Here is an 18088-nt window from a genome sequence, read left to right on the forward strand (position 1 = left end):
GAAGCTTCACTCTGTGTCTGACCCCGGGGGTGTGTGGTGGGACGGTGTGGAGGGAGCTTCACTCTGTGTCTGACCCCGGGGGTGTGTGGTGGGACGGTGTGGAGGGATCTTCACTCTGTGTCTGACCCCGGGGGTGTGTGGTGGGACAGTGTGGAGGGAGCTTCACTCTGTGTCTGACCCCGGGGGTGTGTGGTGGGACGGTGCGGGGGAGCTTCACTCTGTGTCTGACCCCGGGAGTGTGTGGTGGGACGGTGCGGAGGGAGCTTCACTCTGTGTCTGATCCCGGGGGTGGTGGGTGGGTGGGGGGACTGTGCGGAGAGAGCTTCACTCTGTGTCTGACCCCCGGGAGTGTGTGGGTAGGACGGTGCGGAGGGAGCTTCACTCTGTGTCCTGACCCCGGGGGTGTGTGATGGGACAGTGTAGAGGGGAGCTTCACTCTGTGTCTTAACCTGGGAGTTTGTGGTGGAACGGTGCGGAGGGAGCTTCACACCCTGTGCCTGACCCTGGGAGTGTTTGATGGGACGGTGTAATGGGTGACAAGCAGATTGAGGGATAGGGAACAAGGTACAGGATGGTTCGTGATCTTGGGCATTGATAGAGCAGGCTTGATGGGTTGCCGAATGGTCTCGTCCTCTTTATTACAGAAACTGTAGCCTTCACTGAGGGTCATTAGGAGGTGGAGAAGAAGAAGCCATTTGGGCCCTCAAGACTTGCTGTCACTCAGTCAGATAATGGCTGATCATGTGCCTCTAACATTACCCAGCACGATCTTGGGAATGTTTTTCGACTTCCTCTGTCCCTCTGCCTGTGTCGTTCCAGGGAATGAAGCCCTCGCATTGTCCCAAAATCTGGGAGAAGCAGGATCCAGTACGAGAGGTGGCTCACTGCTCCATCACGAGATGGTTGGGTGGGGGTGGTGGTGGGAGCGGGTGGTAAACCCTCATCTCCTGTGATGGCCCAATGTGTGGATGAGCACAGATTGGTTCTTTATTGTCACGTCCCATTATTATCATCACCAACAGCCAGTCCTGGTCAAATCACGTAGACGCCACGGCAAAGAAAGCTCACCAGTGCCTCTACTTTCTCAGGAGGCTAAAGAAATTTGGTTTGTCCCCTTTGACTCTCACCAACTTTTAGCGATGCACCATAGAAAGCATCCTATCTGGATGTTATCACGGCTGTGGTACGGCAACTGCTCTGCCCAGGACCACAGAAACTGCAGAGAGTTGTGGACACAGCCCAGCGCGTCACAGACACCAGCCTCCCCTCCTTGGACTCTTCACCTCTCGCTGTCTTGGTGAAGCAGCCAGCATGATCAAAGACCCCACCCACCCGGGATATTCTCGCTTCTCTCCTCTTCCTGAAGGCACGTACCACCAGACTTAAGGGCAGCTTCTACCCCACTGTGATAAGACTATTGAACGGTCCCCTTATACAATGAGATGGACTCTGACCTCACGATCTACCTTGTTGTGACCTTGCATCTTATTGCGCTGCACTTTCTCTGTGGCTGTGACACTTTACTCTGTACAGTTATTGTTTTTACCTGTACTACCTCAATGCACTCTGTACTAACCCAATGTAACTGCACTGTGTAATGAATTGACCTGTACGATTGGTTTGTAAGACAAGTTTTTCACTGTACCTCGGTACAAGTGACAATAATATACCAATACCAACTTGCAATAAGGTGCAAGGTCACAACAAGATCGTGAGGTCAGAGTCCATCTCATTGTATAAGGGGACCGTTCAATAGTCTTATCACAGTGGGGTAGAAGCAGTCCTTAAGTCTGGTGGTACGTGCCCTCAGGCTCCTGTATCTTCTACCCGATGGAAGAGGAGAGAAGAGAGAATGTCCCGGGTGGGTGGGGTCTTTGATTATGCCGGCTGCTTCACCAAGACAGCGAGAGGTGAAGACAGAGTCCAAGGAGGGGAGGCTGGTGTCCGTGATGTGCTGGGCTGTGTCCACAACTCTCTGCAGTTTCTTGCGGTCCTGGGCAGAGCAGTTGCTGTACCAAACCGTGATACATCCAGATAGGATGCTTTCTATGGTGCATCGATAAAAGTTGGTGAGAGTCAAAGGGGACAAACTGAATTTCTTTAGCCTCCTGAGGCACTGGTGAGCTTTCTTGGCCATAGCATCTTCGTGATTTGACCAGGACAGGCTGTTGGTGATGTTCACTCCCAGGAACTTGAAGCTCTCAACCCTCTCGACCTCAGCACCGTTGATGTGGACAGGTGCACGTCTACATCATTGTATGTAGAGAGATTGTGGCCTCTCCAGCTCAGATGTCCTGGAGAGGATGCTGAAGAGATTCCCCAAGGTTGCTGCCTGAGATGGAGCGTTTCAGCTTTGAGGAGAGACTGGGTCTGTTTTCCATGGAGCCAAGGAGGCTGAGAGGGAACCTGACAGAGCTGTGCAAAATTATGAGGGGCATAGATTGTAGGAGACTTTTCCCCACGGCAGATGGGTTGAAGATCAGAGGGATGGAGCTGAGGTGAGGGAAGGTGTTGGAGAAAGAATCCGAGGAAGAACATTTTCCCCTAGAGGAGGGTTAGAATCTGGAATGCACTGCCTGAGGGGGTGGTGGAGGCAGAGACACTGACAACATTTAAGAATTGAGTGGTATTTGCAGATGATACTCAAACAGGTGATATCGCAGACAGTGAAGTAAGTTATCAAAAGTTAACCTACTTTCTTCAAGAAAGTTATCGAAGGTTACAGGGAGATCTTGATAGCTGGGTCAGTGGGCCAAGGAACGGCAAATGGCTTTCAATTCAGTTAAGTACAAGGTGTTGTATTTTAGAAAGTCAAACCAAGGTAGGTCTTTCACAGTGAACGTTAGGGCCCTGGAGAGTGTTGTAGAACAGAGGGACCTAGGAGTACAAGTACACAGTTCGCTGAAAGCGGTGTCACAGGTGGGCAGGGTGGTGAAGGTGTTTAGCACGCTGGCCTTCATCAGTCAGGGCATTGAATACAGGAGTTGGGATGTTATGTTGCAGTTGTAGAAGATAACGGTGAGGCCGCACCTGGAGCCCTATGGACAGTTTTGGTCGCCTTGTTTTCGGAAAGAGCGCAGAGAAGGTTTACGAGGATGTTGCCAGGACTCGAGGGCCTGAGTTACAGGGAGAGGTTGGCCAGGCTGGGACTTTATTCCTTGGAACGTAGGAGAATGAGGGGCGACCTTATAGAAGTGTAAAATTATGAGAGGCATAGATAAGGTGGACGGTAACAGTCTTTTCCCCAGGGTAGGGGAGTCCAAAACTAGGGAGCATGGGTTTAGGGTGAGAGGGGAAAAGAAGACACAAAAGCCTGAAAGCACATATCACCAGGCTCAAGGACGGCTCAAGAGAGTGGTCCATGGGACGAGCTGCCAGAGGAAGTGGTTGAGGCGGGTGAACTAACACTTCAAAAGACATTTGGACAGGTACATGGATCGGAATGGTTTAGGGGGATATGGGCCAAAAGCGGGCAAATGGGACTAGCTTAGATGGGCATCTTGGTCAGCATGGACCAGGTGGGCTGAAGGGCCTGTTTCCGTGCTGTATGACTCTATGGCCATGCCCATTCTGAGTGACTCAGCCCCTTGCCAGTACAGTGGACTCTGAACCGCGGTGGGGTAGTGAGACCTAGCAGTGTGGGCATCCCCTTGCTCCCCTCACTGCGCTTGGCGTGCTGGGGATGTTGTCTCAACCACGTTCTGACTGGACGGGGGTGGGGGGGGGGGGTGCTCAGTGGCAGTGGATCACGCGTCCCTCGCACTCCGTCACCTGCAGTTTGCCAGCAGCTAATAGCAGCTTGTGTACGGTGTCCTTGGCAGCGGATTAGTTGTGTGATTACAGCCTACAGAGGACTGGCCAAGGGAGAGCTGTGGAGAGCAGGTATCTCACTGAGCACAGCCAAAGCTTCCCAGCACACGCCGCAAGTCACAGCCACCCACTCCAGCAAGTGGCCTTGATTTATACAAAGCAACCCCAGTTACCTGGCAACTTTAGTCCAATAACAGCCTCCGAAACAGGAGTGTTCTCAAACAAAACCTGACACCAAACCTCGTGAGGAGCAGCGGAGACAAGGGAGAGGAGGCACGGTGGTTAGAACTCCTGCATCGCAGCGCTAGGGACCCAAGTTCAATCCTGACCTCTGGCGCAGTCTGAGGTAAACCCTGATCTTCTCAGTGAAGCCTCATCCGTGAATGAGCACAGAATGTGGTCCCTCCAGCTCGGATTCCCCGGGGGTTGCCTGGGATGGAGCATTTCAGTTATGAGGAGAGACCGAAGAGGCTGGGTCTGTGCTCACTGGAGCTGAGGGGGGACCTGATAGAGGAATGCAAAACTTGGTAAATTGGTTTATTATTGTCACATTCTGAGATACAATGAAAAACTCTGTTTTGCATGCCATCCATACAGATCATCAGTGCATTGAGGTAGTTCAAGGTAAAACAATAACAGAATGCAGAATAAAGTGTCACAGTTACAGAGAAAGTGCAGTGCAGGCAGACAATAAGGTGCAAGGTCATAACGAGTTAGATTGTGAGGTCAAGAGTCCATCTCATTGTACAAGAGGTCCGTTCAATAGTCTTATAACAGTGGGATAGAAGCTGTCCTTGAGCTTGGTGGTACGTGCTTTCAGGCTTTTGTATCTTCTGACTGATGGGAGAGGGGAGAAGAGAGAATGTCCGGGGTGAGTGGGGTCTTTGATTATGTTGGCTGCTTTGCTGAGGCAGTGAGAAGTGTAGACAGAGTCCGTGGAGGGGAGATTGGTTTCCGTGATGCGCTGGGCTGTGTCCAGAGCAGTTGCTGTACCAAACCGTGATGCATCCAGATAGGATGCTTTCTATGGTGCATTGATAAAAGTTGGTGAGTGTCAAAGGGGACTTGCCAAATTTCTTTAGCCTCCTGAGGAAGCAGAGAAATTATGAGGGGCGTAGATAGTAGGAAATGTTACCCCATGGCTCATGGGCCTAAGGTCAGAGGGCATAGGTTTAAGGTAAGGGTTGAAGGTGTAGAGGGGATCTGAGGAAGAACCACCCAGAGGTGGGCTGGAGTCTGGAACACACTGCCGGGGGGGTGGAGGGGGGTGGTGAGGTAGAGAGACTCACAACATTGGAGAATCTGGATGAGAACTATGGAGCAAGCTCCTGCCTCACAGCTCCAGGGACCCAGGTTCAATCCCGACCTCTGGCACTGCCTGTGTCGGGTTTGTACCTACACGGTCTCAAAAGTGTTCTGGAAAATCAGCTGAGTTATCGCTGAATGCAGATTGACAGCGAAAACAATCGGAGGGGGTTTGGTGGGCTTGTGCGAGGGAGAGAACGAGTTATATTGGGTAAAGGGGAATAGACGGGGGCCATGGGACTGATGGGGTTGCTCCTGTGGGAGCTGGCATGAACCCAGTGGGCCGATCTCCTCCCGATGTCATTATCAGTTTGATACAGGACCCAAAACTTTGGGCATGTTGAAGGGAGAGAGAGGCGGACAGCAAACCCCGGGAAACCAAGGCTTGGACATCTATGGCGGAGAGGTCAGTGTAGGGACCAGCAAGTTTGAGGAGGATCATTTAATGCAACAGGTTACGGGGGGTGGAGCAGTCAGGCTGGGTAATGGATCCCCAGGAGTGGGTTACAGGCTGGGATCTAATCCAGGGGTTTGGGTGGTTGATAGAGTCGGGGTCACGGTCAACATAGAACAGTAGAGCACAGTATGGGCCCTTCGGCCCATCATGTTGTGCCGACCTACAGTATATAAACCTTATCCACATTCAATCTGTCCCCATCTCTACTTCACCTCCCATGACCCTCTATTTTTCTTTCATCCATGGGCCTATCTAAGAGTAGGCTATTGTATCAGCCTCTACCACCACCCCCAGCAGTGGGTTCCAGGCACCCACCACTCTCTGTGTAAAGAACCTACCTCTGACATCTCCCCTGAACATTCCTTCTCTGACCTTAAACGGATGTCGTCTGGTATTGGCCATTGCTGCCATGGGGAATAGGTGCTGGCTGTCCACTCGAACTATGTCCCTCATAACCTTATACACCTCAATCAAGTCGCCTCTCATCCTCCATTTCTCCAAAGAGAAAAGCCCTAGCTCGCTCAACCTATCCCCATAAGACATTTTCTCCAATCCAGGCAGCATCCTAGTAAATCTCCTCTGCTTCCTCTCCAAAGCTTCCACATCCTTTCTATAATGAGGCGACCAGAACTGAACACAATACTCCAAGTGTGGTCTGACCAGAGTTCTATAGAGCTGCAACGTTACCTTGTGGCTTTTGAACTCAATCCTCTGACTGACGAAGGACAACACACCATACACCTTCTTAACCACCCTATGAACTTGCGCGGCAACTTTGAGGGATCTATGGACTTGGACCCCAAGATCCCTCTGTTCCTCCACACTGCTGAGAATCCTGCCATTAACCTTGTTAATTTGCGGATGACACGAAGGTTGGGGTTGTTGTGGATAGTTTGGAGGGCTGTCAGATGTTACAGCGGGACATAGATAGGATGCAGAGTTGGGCTGAGAAATGGCAGATGCAGTTCAACCCAGATAAGTGTGAAGTGGTTCATTTTGGTAGGTCAAATATGATGGCAGAATATAGTCTTAATGGTAGGACTCTTGGCAGTGTGGAGGATCAGAGGGATCTTGGGGTCCGAGTCCATAGGACGCTCAAAGTGGCTGCGCATGTTGACTCTGTGGTTAAGAAGGCATGTGGTGTATTGTCCTTCATCAATCGGGGAATTGAATTGAGGAGCCGTGAGGCATTGTTGTGGCTATATAGGTCCCTGGTCAGACCCCACTTGGAGTACTGTGCTCACTTCTGGTCACCTCACTACAGGAAAAATGTGGAAGCCATAGAAAGGGTGCAGAGGAGATTTACAAGGCTGCTGCCCGGAATGCAGAGCATGCCTTATGAAAGCAGGTTGAGGGAACTCTGACTTTTCTCCTTGGAGAGACGGAGGATGAGGGGGGACCTGATAGAGGTGTATAAGATGATGAGAGGCTTTGATCGGGTAGGTAGTCAGAGGCTTTTCCCCAGGGCTGAAATGGTGGCCACAAGAGGACACAGGTTTAAGGTGCTGGGGAGTAGATATAGAGGAGATGTCAGGGGTAAGTTTTTTACTCAGAGAGTGGTGAGTGCGTGGAACGGGCTGCCGGCAACGGTGGTGGAGGTGGATACGATAGGGTCTTTCAAGAGACTGTTAGACAGGTACATGGAGCTGAATAAAATAGAGGGCTATGGGTAAGTCTAGTAATTTCTAGAGTAGGGACATGTTCGGCACTTTGTGGGCCGAAGGGCCTGAATTGTGCTGTAGGTTTGCTATGTTTCTATGTTTTTGTACTCTGCCTTCAAGTTCAATCTTCTAAAGCATACCGCTTCACACTTCTCTGGATTGAACTCCATCTGCCACTTCTCCACCCAGCTTAGCATCCTGTCTAAATTCCGTTGCAACCTACAACAACCTTCTGCACTATTTACTACACCTCCAACCTTCATGTCATCTACAAACTTACTAACCCATCCCTCCACTTCTTCATCCAAGTCATTTATAAAAATCACGAAGAGCAGGGGTCCCAGAACAGATCCGTGTGGAACATCACTGGTCACTGACCTCTAGGCAGAATACTCTCCATCTACTACCACCCTCTGCCTTCTGTGGGCAAGCCAATTTTGAGTCCATACAGCCAATTTTCCATGGATCCCATACCTCATGACTTTCTGGATGAGCCTACCATGGGGAACCTTGTCAAACACCTTACTAAAATCCATATATACCACATCCACCCTTCTACCTTCAACAATCTGTCTTGTCCCTTGAAAAATTCCATTAGGCTCGTGAGGCATGACCTGCCCCTCACAAAGCCATGCTGACTATCCCTAATAAGACTATGCTTCTCCAAATGCTCATAAATTCTGTCCCTTAGAATCCTCTCCAACAGTTTACCCACTGCCGACGCAAGACTCACTGGTCTATAATTCCTGGGATTATCCCTTTTACCTTTCTTGAACAATGGAAACAATGTTTGCCATTCTTCAATCCTCCGGTACCACTCCTGTGGCCAGGGAGGGCTCAAACATCATCGGTAACACTCCAGCAATCTCTTCCCTCACTTCCCATAGGAACCTGGGTATATTCTATCTGACCCCAGGGACTTATCTGTCCTAACGCTTTTTAGTAGCTCCAACACTGCTTTCTTAACCTCGACATGCTTCAACACTTTGCATGTTCACATTTGTCTAAGTCTCTCTCACTGGTGAACGCTGAAGTAAAATATTCATTTAGGACCTCCCTTACCTCCTTCACCTCCAGACACATTTTCCCCCCTTATCACTGAGTGGTCCTACCATCACTCCAGTTATCCTCTTGTCCCTCACATACATTAGTATTGGTTTATTATTGTCACTTGTACCAAGATACAGTGAAAAACTTGTCTTGCACACCGTTCGTAACAGATCAATTCATTACACAGTGCATCGAGGGTAGTACAGGGTAAAGCAATAACAGAGTACAAAGTAAAGTGTCACAGCTACAGGGAAGTGCAGTGCAGGTAGACAATAAGGTGCAAGGTCACAACAAGGTAGATCGTGAGGTCAGAGTCCATCTCATCATATAAGGGAACCGTTCAATAGTCTTATCACAGTGGGATAGAAGCTGTTCTTGAGCCTGATGGTACGTGCCCTCAGACTCCTGTATCTTCTACCTGATGGGAGAGGGGAGAAGGGAGAATGACCTGGGTGGGTGAGCTCTTTGATTATGTTGGCTGCTTCACCAAGACAGCAAGAGGTATAGACAGAGTCCATGGAGGGGAGGCTGGTTTCTGTGATGCGCTGGGCTCTGTCCACAACTTTCTGCAGTTTCTTGCATTCCTGGGCAGAGCAGTTGCTGTACCAAGCCGTGACACATCCAGATAGTATGCTTTCTATGGTGCATCTATAAAAATTGGTGCATGTCAAAAGGGGACATGCCATATTTCTTTAGTCTCCTGAGGAAGTAGAGGCACTGATGAGCTTTCTTGCCGTGGCGTCTACATGGTTGGACCAGGACAGGCTGTTGGTGATGTTCACTCCCAGGAACTTGAAGTGCTCAACCCTCTCTACCTCAGCACCATTGATGTAGACAGGTGCATGTACACCGCCCCCTTTCCTGAAGTCAATGACCAGCTCTTTTGTTTTGCTGACATTGAGGGAAAGGTTGTTGTCATGAAACCATGTCACTAAGCTCTCTATCTCCTTCCTGTACTCCTACTCATCGTTATTTGAGATATGGCTCACTACGGTGGTATCATCTGCAAACTTGTAGATGGAGTTAGAGCAGAATCTGGCCACACAGTCATGAGTGTATAGGGAGTAGAGTAGAGGGCTGAGGACGCAGCCTTGTGGGGCACCAGTGTTGAGAATAATCGTGCCGGAGGTATTGCTGCCTATCCTCACTGATTGCAGTCTGTTGGTCAGAAAGTCAAGGATCCAGTTACAGAGGGAGGTGTTGAGCATGCTGAACGCCTTGGGTTTTCCTTAACCCTACTTGCCAAGGCCTTCTCATGTCCCCTTCTAGTTCTCCTAAGTCCTTCCTGGCTACCTTATAACTCTCAAGAGCCCTGACTGAGTTTTGCTTCCTAAACCATTGTCTTTGAGTTGTACAGCGCAGAAACAGGCCCTTCGGCCCAACTTGTCCATGATGACCAAGATGCCTACTTGAGCTAGTCCCATGTGACTGTGTTTGGCCCATATCCCTCTAAACTTTCCCAATCCACGTACCTGTCTAACTGTCCTTTTAAACATTCTGATTGTACCTGCCTCTCCCACTCCCTCTGGCAGCTCGTTCCATGTACCCACAACCTTCTGTTTCTGCATAGAATAACAGATACCCGGCAGCGGGGTTATAGGTCGGGAACTAAATGGAGCATTTGGGGGTTTATAGATAGATACCAGATCCCTGGGAAAGGTTTGCATTCTGTGACGGAGGGGTTTGTGCTGTTTACAAGCAGTGCCTGAGTCACTGCCTGGGTTCTGATCAGATGGTTTTACGTGCAATGCTTTGCGAATTGTTTTGCCTGGGTTCCTTGCCTTGGTGCTTGATGTTCTGCCAGCTTTGAGCTGGATGCGGTTCCAGTGGGGAGGGATCACTCTCGCACTCGGTTAATCATCGTAATGCGAGGCTGTTGCTGTTGGAAGGGTCACAGTCAATCCATCACCAGCCCTTGGCAGCTGGGCTGCTTCTGCTGATCGAAGGTCCCTTTGTCTAAGCTGCGGTCTGTCCACAAACCAATCACGAGAGCTACCTCTGCCAACACCAGGCATCTATCTGCCTGGCTGCTGGTGAGGGAGGGTGTGGGATGAGGAGGCTTCTGAGGGTCATCAGGGCTAAGATCCTCACTCCTTCCACTGCAGGCAGGTCGGCTTTGTTTCGCCCCGTCAAAGTTTTTGTGTGTGTTCTCTCCAGCTTGAAGTTGTAATGGACAAGTTCCAAACTTTTACTTGAGGTAATACTGCACCTTTGTTGTAAGGAAACTCCCAAGGTGTGTCATCAAACTACAATGAACCACAAGCCAGTGAAGGAGACATGGGAGGTGTTAAGGAGATGGAGAGGTCCAGGGAGGGAATTCCAGAGTTCGGTGTGGCTGCCAGTGAAGGAACGATTGAATTCTGGGCTGACTAAGATGCTGGAAACAGAGGAGTGCAGAGACCTCAGCAGGGCAAAGAGACTGGAAGTGAGCAGATGGCGGTGGGACTGGAAGTAAGGACGGGAACTTTAGAACTGAGGCTTTGTTTAACCAGGGCTCATGAAGACGAGCAAGCTAGGAGATGGGCGAGCGAGGGAGGGCGTGAGTTATGGCACTGGATGACTTGGAGAAAGGAGGGAGGCTGTAGTGAGAGAGGGTTGGAGGGATACGTCTCAATGGAATAAAGACAAGGCTGGAAGGTCTCAGCTTCCATCTTAAAGGTTCCTAAAATCAATAAGGAATCTTCTGCACTAGCCCAACATACATGGCACTAAGGGAAGTATGTAGGGATGGGGCGGTACTGAGGGAGGGTCACACTGTGGGGGGGTGGTACTGAGGGAGGGTCACACTGTGGGAGGGGCGGTGAGGGGGGCCAGTCTGCCCATCTTCCGTGTACGTGAAGGTGTGTTTAGAGAGGGAGCACGCGGTTTCCGCTGGCACCCTGGCCGAATTCCGCGCTCGGTGGGCCCCTCGGGATCGTGTGTGTCGTGGACGGTATGAACGCGATTCTTATTTGAAGTGTCGCGTGTCGCGTTTACGGGTGTAGCGTCGCATGTTTTGTTAGTATTAGTTTGCGTTCTCTACTGTAGTTCTGTCATTGCTCAGTTTCTTCTTTTCTGTATTAGATGCCGTGTATTGACAAAAAAGAAAAAAAAGGGGCGGTGAGGGAGGGTGACTCTGTGGGAGGGGCAGTACTGAGGGAGGGTGACTCTGTGGGAGGGGCAGTATTGAGGGAGGGTCACACTGTGGGAGGGGCAGTACTGAGGGAGGGTGACACTGTGGGAGGGGCAGTACTGAGGGAGGGTCACACTGTGGGAGGGGCAGTGAGGGAGGGCTGTAATGATGAAGTTATATTCTTTCCAATGCAACATGAAATAAATGCTCCCTCCAGCCACTTGGATGGACATAATTTATCCTGTGCGGGGCAGGTCCTGCCTTACAAACTTGATTGAGTTTTTTGAGGAGGTGACAAAGGTGCTTGATGAGGGTAAGGCAGTGGATGTTATCTACATGGGCTTTAATAAGGCATTTGATAAGACCCTTGTGATAAAGATGCACGGGATCCAGGGTGAATTGCAAGTTTAGATTCAGATCTGGCTTGCCCACAGAGAGTAGGGGTGGAAGGCTGTTATTCTGGCTCGAGGTCCGTGACCAGTGGTGTTCAGCAAGGATTGGTGTTGGGACCCTTCTTGTTTGTGATGAATATCAATGATCTGGATGAAAATGTAGGTGGGTCGATTAGCAAGTTTGCAGATGACACCAAGATTGGTGGCGTCGTGGACAGTGTAAAGGATGATCACAGCGGGATATAGATCAGTTACAGATATGGGCAGAGAAGCGGCAGATGGAGTTTAATCCGGGCAAGTGTGAGGTGTTGCACTTTGGGAGGTCAAATGAAAGGAGAAAGTGTACAGTTAATGGTGGGCCCCTTAATAGCATTGAGGTACAGAGGGATCTTGGGGTCCAGGTCCATAATTCACCAAAAGTGGCTACTCAAATGGATAAGGAGGGAAAGGCGGCGTATGGAATGCTTGCCTTCATTGGTAGGGCTGTTGAGTATAGGAGTCAGAAAGTCACGCTGCAGCTATGTAAAACTTTAGTCAGACCGCACTTGGAGTATTGTGTGCAGTTCTGGTCACCCCTTTACAGGAAGGATGTGGAGGCTTTGGAGAGGGTGCAGAAGAGGTTCACCAGGATGCTGCCTGGATTAGAGGGCATGAGCTGTAAGGAGAGGTTGGACAAACTTGGAGCATCGGAGGCTGAGGGGAGACCTGATTGTGGTTTATGAAATTATGAGAGGCATAGATATGGTAGACAGTCTTTTCCCCAGGGTAGAAATGTCAAAAACCAGAGGACATGCTTTTAAGGGTAGAGGGGGAAGGTTTAAAGGCGATGTGAGGGACAAGTTTTTTTACACAGAGAGTGGTGGGTGCCCGGAATGGGTTCCCGGGGTAGTAGTGGAAGCAGGCAGTTGGTAGAGTTTAAAAAGCTTTTAGATAGACACCTGAATATGGAGAAAACGGATGATGCACAGGGATATTTAGTATTAATTGGCATCAAGATCGGCACAACATTGTGGGCCGAATGGTCTGTCCAGTGCTGTACTGTTCTATGTTGTACTTAGGAAAGAAAAATAGTTGTTCTTGGAGTCTGGCAATCCTACTAAAGCTGGCTTTAAGATGCAAAAGTAACAGGGTAGTTGTGGTGGGTGACTTTAATTTCTCTAATCTTGACTGGGATTTCTTCAGTGCCAGAGGGTTAGAAGACGCAGAATTTGGTAGGTGTGTTCAACAGGGTTTCTTGATCCAGTATGTGGACAATCCAACCAGGGAAAGGGCCATATAAGACCTTGAATTGGGAAACGAACCTGGCCAGGTGATCAGAGTTTCAGTGAGGGATCACAATTCTGTACGCTTTTAGATAGTTGTGGATAAGGGTGAGGCTGAACCTCTGCAGAGCAGTTGCTGTACCAAGCCGTGATGCATCCAGATAGGATGCTTTCTATGATGCATTGATAAAAGTTGGTGAGTGTCAATGGGGACATGCCAAATTTCTTTAGCCTCCTGAGGAAGTAGAGGCACTTGTGAGCTTTCTTGGCCATGGCGTCTACATGGTTGGACCAGGACAAGCTACTGGTGATGTTTGCTCCAAGGAACTTGAAGCTCTCAACCCTCCCGATCGCAGCACCATTGATGTAGACAGGTGCATGTACACCGCCCCCTTTCCTGAAGTCAAGGAGCAGCTCTTGTTTTGCTGACATTGAGGGAAAGATCACTGTCATGGCACCATGTTACTTAGCTCTCTATCTCCTTCCTGTACTCCGACTCATTGTAATTTGAGATACAGTCTGCTATGGTGGTATCATCTGCACACCTGTAGGTGGAGGTAGAGTAGAATCTGGCCACACAGTCATGAGTGTATAGGGAGTAGAGGCTGAGGACGCAGCCTTGTGGGGCACCAGTGTTGAGAATAATCGTGCCGGAGGTATTGCTGCCTATCCTCACTGATTGTGGTCTGTTGGTCAGAAAGTCAAGGATCCAGTTACAGAGGGAGGTGTTGAGTCCGAGGTCTCGGAGTTTGATAATGAGTTTGCTTGGAATTATAGTATTGAAGGCAGAGCTTAGTCAATAAACAATAGTCTAACGTAGGTGTCTTTACTGTCCAGATGCTCCAGAAATGAGTGTAGGACCAGGGAGATGGCGTCTGCCGTAGACATGTTTCAGCAGTAGGCGAATTGCAGTGGGTTGAGGTTTTCCTGGAGGCTGGAGCTAATGTGTGCCATGACCAGCCTCTCGAAGCACTTCATAATGGTAGATGTCAGAGCCACCGGGCGGTAGTCATTAACGCACGTTACCTTGCAAGTGCTGGGTCCAGTCCCCTCTGACTGTACTTTGCGGGTGTCTTCCCTGTGCTTGATTGAAACCTTTAAGACCCTGAGGGGTCTTGATGTGGTGGGGAGGAAGGGGGGAGGATGCTTTCCATGGTGGGAGAATCCCCAGCCAGGGGTCACTGCTTAGAGCCCGGGGGTGTCCTCAATGCAGAAAAGAGGTTGGAGAGTCCTCGGATGGTAGAAGCAGAGTCGGTGGATGTTTTTATGCAGTGGGGGATCAATTCATGGTAAGCGAGGGAGTGAAAGGTTACTGAGGGTAGGCAGGAATGCAAAGTCAAAGCTGGGATCTTATTAAATTGCGGAACAGGATAGAGGGGCCGAGTGGCCTTCTCCTAATTCATTTGTTCTTTGGAAACACCAGATCTTAGCATGGTTTTCAGTGCTTGCTGGTTACATTTGCCAGCAGTGGGCAGGGTTATAGAGCCATACAGCACGGAAACAGGCCCTTCGGCCCAACTGGTCTGTGCCGACTGTGTTGCCCAGTGAGCTAGTCCCATCTGCCTGCATTTGGCCCAGAGCCCTCTAAACGTCTCCTATCCATGGACTTATCCAGATGGCTTTTAAACGTTGCTAATGTGCCCGCCTCAACCACTATTTCTGGCAGCTCATTCCAAATACGCACCACCCTTTGTGTGAAGAAGCTGCCCCTGATGCCCCTTTTAAATCTCTCGCCTCTGATCTTAAAACCTCTGCCCTCTTGTTTTTAGCTACCCCTCCCTGGGAAAAAGACTGTGCCCTTTCACCCTGTCTGTGCCCCTCATGATCTTATACCCCTCTGTCAGGTCACCCCTCAATCTCCTACGTTCCAGGGAATAAAGTCCTCGTCTACACAACCTCTCCTTGTAACTCAGGCCCCCAAGTCTGGGCAACATCCTGGTAAATCTTTTCTGCGCTCTTTCTAGTTTAATAACATCTCTCCCATAACAGGGCGGCCAAAACTGTGCACAGTGCTCTGAGTTTAATGTTTAATCTTCTGAGTTCTGGAATACACCTTCACGTGTCATCTGGAGATCTCCTTCTAACTGCTTAATGGCCCATAATAGGTGGCTATTACAGCCCTTTCCCTGAGCTTTCTCTTTGACTCATCTTAAACCGTTCAGTTGTGCGTCACTCTTCAATTATGAGAGCTTGTTCTGCTGTTGTGTCCCTGATGCCTTGTAGAGTTGGACAAGGATGTTACCAGGACTGGAGGGCATGGGTCAAGGAGAGACTGAATAGGTTGTTTCTCTGGAGTGAGGGAGGCTGAGGGGTGACCTTGTAGAGGTTTATAAAATCATGAGGGGCATAGATAAGGTGAATGGTCACATTGGTCTTTTTCCCAGGGTAGGGGAGCCTGAAACTAGAGGGCACAGGTTTAAGATTAGAGGGTGAGAGGGGAAAGATTTAAAAGGGACCTGAGGGACAACTTTTTCACACACAGGGTGGTGTGTGGAACGAGCTGCCAGAGGAAGAGGTTGAGGCAGGTACAGTTACAACATTTAAAAGACATTTGGACAGGTCCGTGGATAGGAAAGGTTCAGAGGTATACGGGCCAATTGCAGGCAAATGGGACCAGTTTGGATACACACCTTGGCTGCCATGGACGAGATGGGCCGAAGGGCCTGTTTTCCGTGCTGTATAATTCTATGACCAAGTCTCCACAGGGAAGGAAAGCTCGCGTTTGTCCACTACATCCCCAGCCGCAGAAGCCAGTTTGAAAGAGGAGTCGATGTTGTAATGCGGGAAGCCGCAGGCAGTTTGTGCCCAGGATGGTCTGACTGTGATGAGGACCAGGTCACCAGTTTGTTTAGTGATGTTTGTTGGGGGTTAAACATTCCTTTTGGATACAAGCTCTTCCTCCTTATATCTTTCTGATACGCTTGAGAGACTGGAGTCGGCTAAATTCGTGTTGTCTTCCACTGCATCCAGTGAGCTGAAGTCACAGAGGATGGTGGAGTGTTGTAGAACAGAGGGACCTGGGAGTACAGGTACATGGTTCCCTGAAAGTGGTGTCGCAGGTAGACGTGGTGGCGAAGGCGGTGTTTGGCACGCTGGCCTTCATCAGTCAGGGCACTGAGTATAGAAGTTGGGATGTTATGTTGCAATTGTACAAGACGTTGATGAGGTCACATTTGGAGTATTGTGTTCAGCTTTGGTCGCCCTGCTATAGGAAAGATGCCATTAAGCTGGAAAGAGTGCGGAGGAGATTTACGAGGATGTTGCCAGGACTCGAGGGACTGAGTTCAAGAGAGAGGTTGAGCAGACGAGGACTTTATTCCTTGGATTGTAGGAGAATGAGGGGTGATCTTTGTAGAGGTGTATAAAATCATGAAGGGTATAGATAGGGTGAATGCACACAGTCTTTTCCCAGGGTTAGGGAATCAAGAACTAGAGGACACAGGTTTAAGGTGAGAGGGGAAAGATTTAAAAGGGACCTGAGGGGCAACTTTTTCACCCAGAGGGTGGTCGGTATATGAAACGAGCTGCCAGAGGAAGTGGGTGAGGCAGGTACATTAACGACATTTAAAAGACACTTGGACAGGTCCGTGGATGGGAAAGGTTTAGAGGGATATGGGCCAAACCCGGGCAAATGGGACCGGCTCAGATGGGCATCTTGGTCGGCACGGACCAGAGGCCAAAGGGCCTGTTTCTGACTCTGTGACAAGGGACACAGCCTCTTGCCCCCGTCCTGGTACTCAATGCCCCATCTGGTCTGGAACATCTGTTGACGTTCACCATGAATATTTGGGATGGCTGAGTTCCCACAGCCCTCCGGAATGGAGAGTTCCAAAGACTTGAAGGCTCCGACTTTCTGAGTCTATGTTCTCTGGTTCTGGATACCCCCACCAAGGGCAAACATCCTCTCTAGTTCAAGTTTATTGTTCCATAGACATACATACAAAGGTTGTAAATGCCATGAAAATTAGCCTTTTCCAGCAGCAGCACAGTGCATTACATAAGTTAACATAAACTTCAATTAACATAAATCATACACAACCTACACCTGTAGTAGGCTCGACACCCACCCTCTCAGTCACCCTCAGTCTATGCTCCAGTATTCTTTAATTTCTGGTGAGTACATGCTATCCTGCTCAGTCTTCTTACTTCAACTCTTATCTCCCCTACTACGATAAAATGGACTCTTGACCTCACAATCTACCTCGTTATGACCTCGCACCTCATTGTCTGCCTGCACTGCACTTTCTCTGTAACTATAACACTTTATTCTGCATTCTGTTATTGTTTTCCCTTGTACTACCTCGATGCACTGTGTAATGAAATGATCTGTATGGATGGCATGCAGAACAAAGTGTTTCACTGTACCTCAGTACATGTGGCAACAATAGACCAATTTACCAGCCCCTTATCCCAGGAATCAACGCAGTGAATTTTCCTGAACCGCCCCAAACACAAGTCTGTGCCCACTTAAATAAGGAAAGCCAAAATGTACTCAAGGTGAGATCTTGCCAGCACCCAAACACTTGTAGAAAGACTTCCCTCTGTTATTTGCCTTCCACTTTGCATTAACAGCGTGACATTTCATTACCTTTCTAAGTGCTTGCTATATTTGCATGTTGGCTTTGTGGTTCTTGCAGGATCTCTCTCAGCACCACCCTCAACAGTTGTTCTCCATTGAAATAACATCCTGTGTAGCTACTCCTACCAAAGTAGATAACCTCGCATTCCTCCATGTTATAATGCCTCTCTCATGTTCTCACTCACCCTCTGGACCTACCGCACTGCTTGGACCCTTCAGTCAGAGACTGATGGGCACCCCATCCGTTCCAATGTAGGACAATGACAAGTGAGGAGGCTTTCGTGGAATTAGGCTGGAGACCATCTTTTGGAGTAAAGTAAGGATTGGGATCCAGGGACGTGCTGGTTGGTGGTGTGGAGGGCAGTGATTCTCTGGAACGGAGGCCAGACTTTGGAAGCCTTATCTCTCAGATAAATGGAACATTCATTGGTAAAGCTCAAGTGTCAGTGATGCAGTGTTC

At 49.5% G+C, this 18088-nt stretch overlaps 1 protein-coding gene across 3 annotated transcripts in view; it reads left to right on the top strand.

The window, feature by feature from the left end:
* Positions 1-18088, top strand: part of esr2a (estrogen receptor 2a) — a 178041-nt gene that overhangs the window by 18073 nt on the left and 141880 nt on the right. The window contains exon 1 of one of the 3 annotated variants that reach the window (XM_052015235.1): positions 10370-10480. The exons of 1 other annotated variant lie outside the window; for it this stretch is intronic. Coding sequence is in view for 1 of the 2 variants with exons in the window: in XM_052015184.1 (XP_051871144.1) it covers positions 10658-10734 (77 nt within the window). In the remaining variant the exon portion in view is untranslated. Of the gene's footprint in view, positions 1-10369; positions 10481-10637; positions 10735-18088 lie in introns of those variants that run through there. One more of the 3 variants, XM_052015184.1, reaches the window with a different exon arrangement.

This window comes from Pristis pectinata, chromosome 1 (assembly GCF_009764475.1).
Source record: "Pristis pectinata isolate sPriPec2 chromosome 1, sPriPec2.1.pri, whole genome shotgun sequence".
NCBI lineage: Eukaryota > Metazoa > Chordata > Chondrichthyes > Rhinopristiformes > Pristidae > Pristis > Pristis pectinata.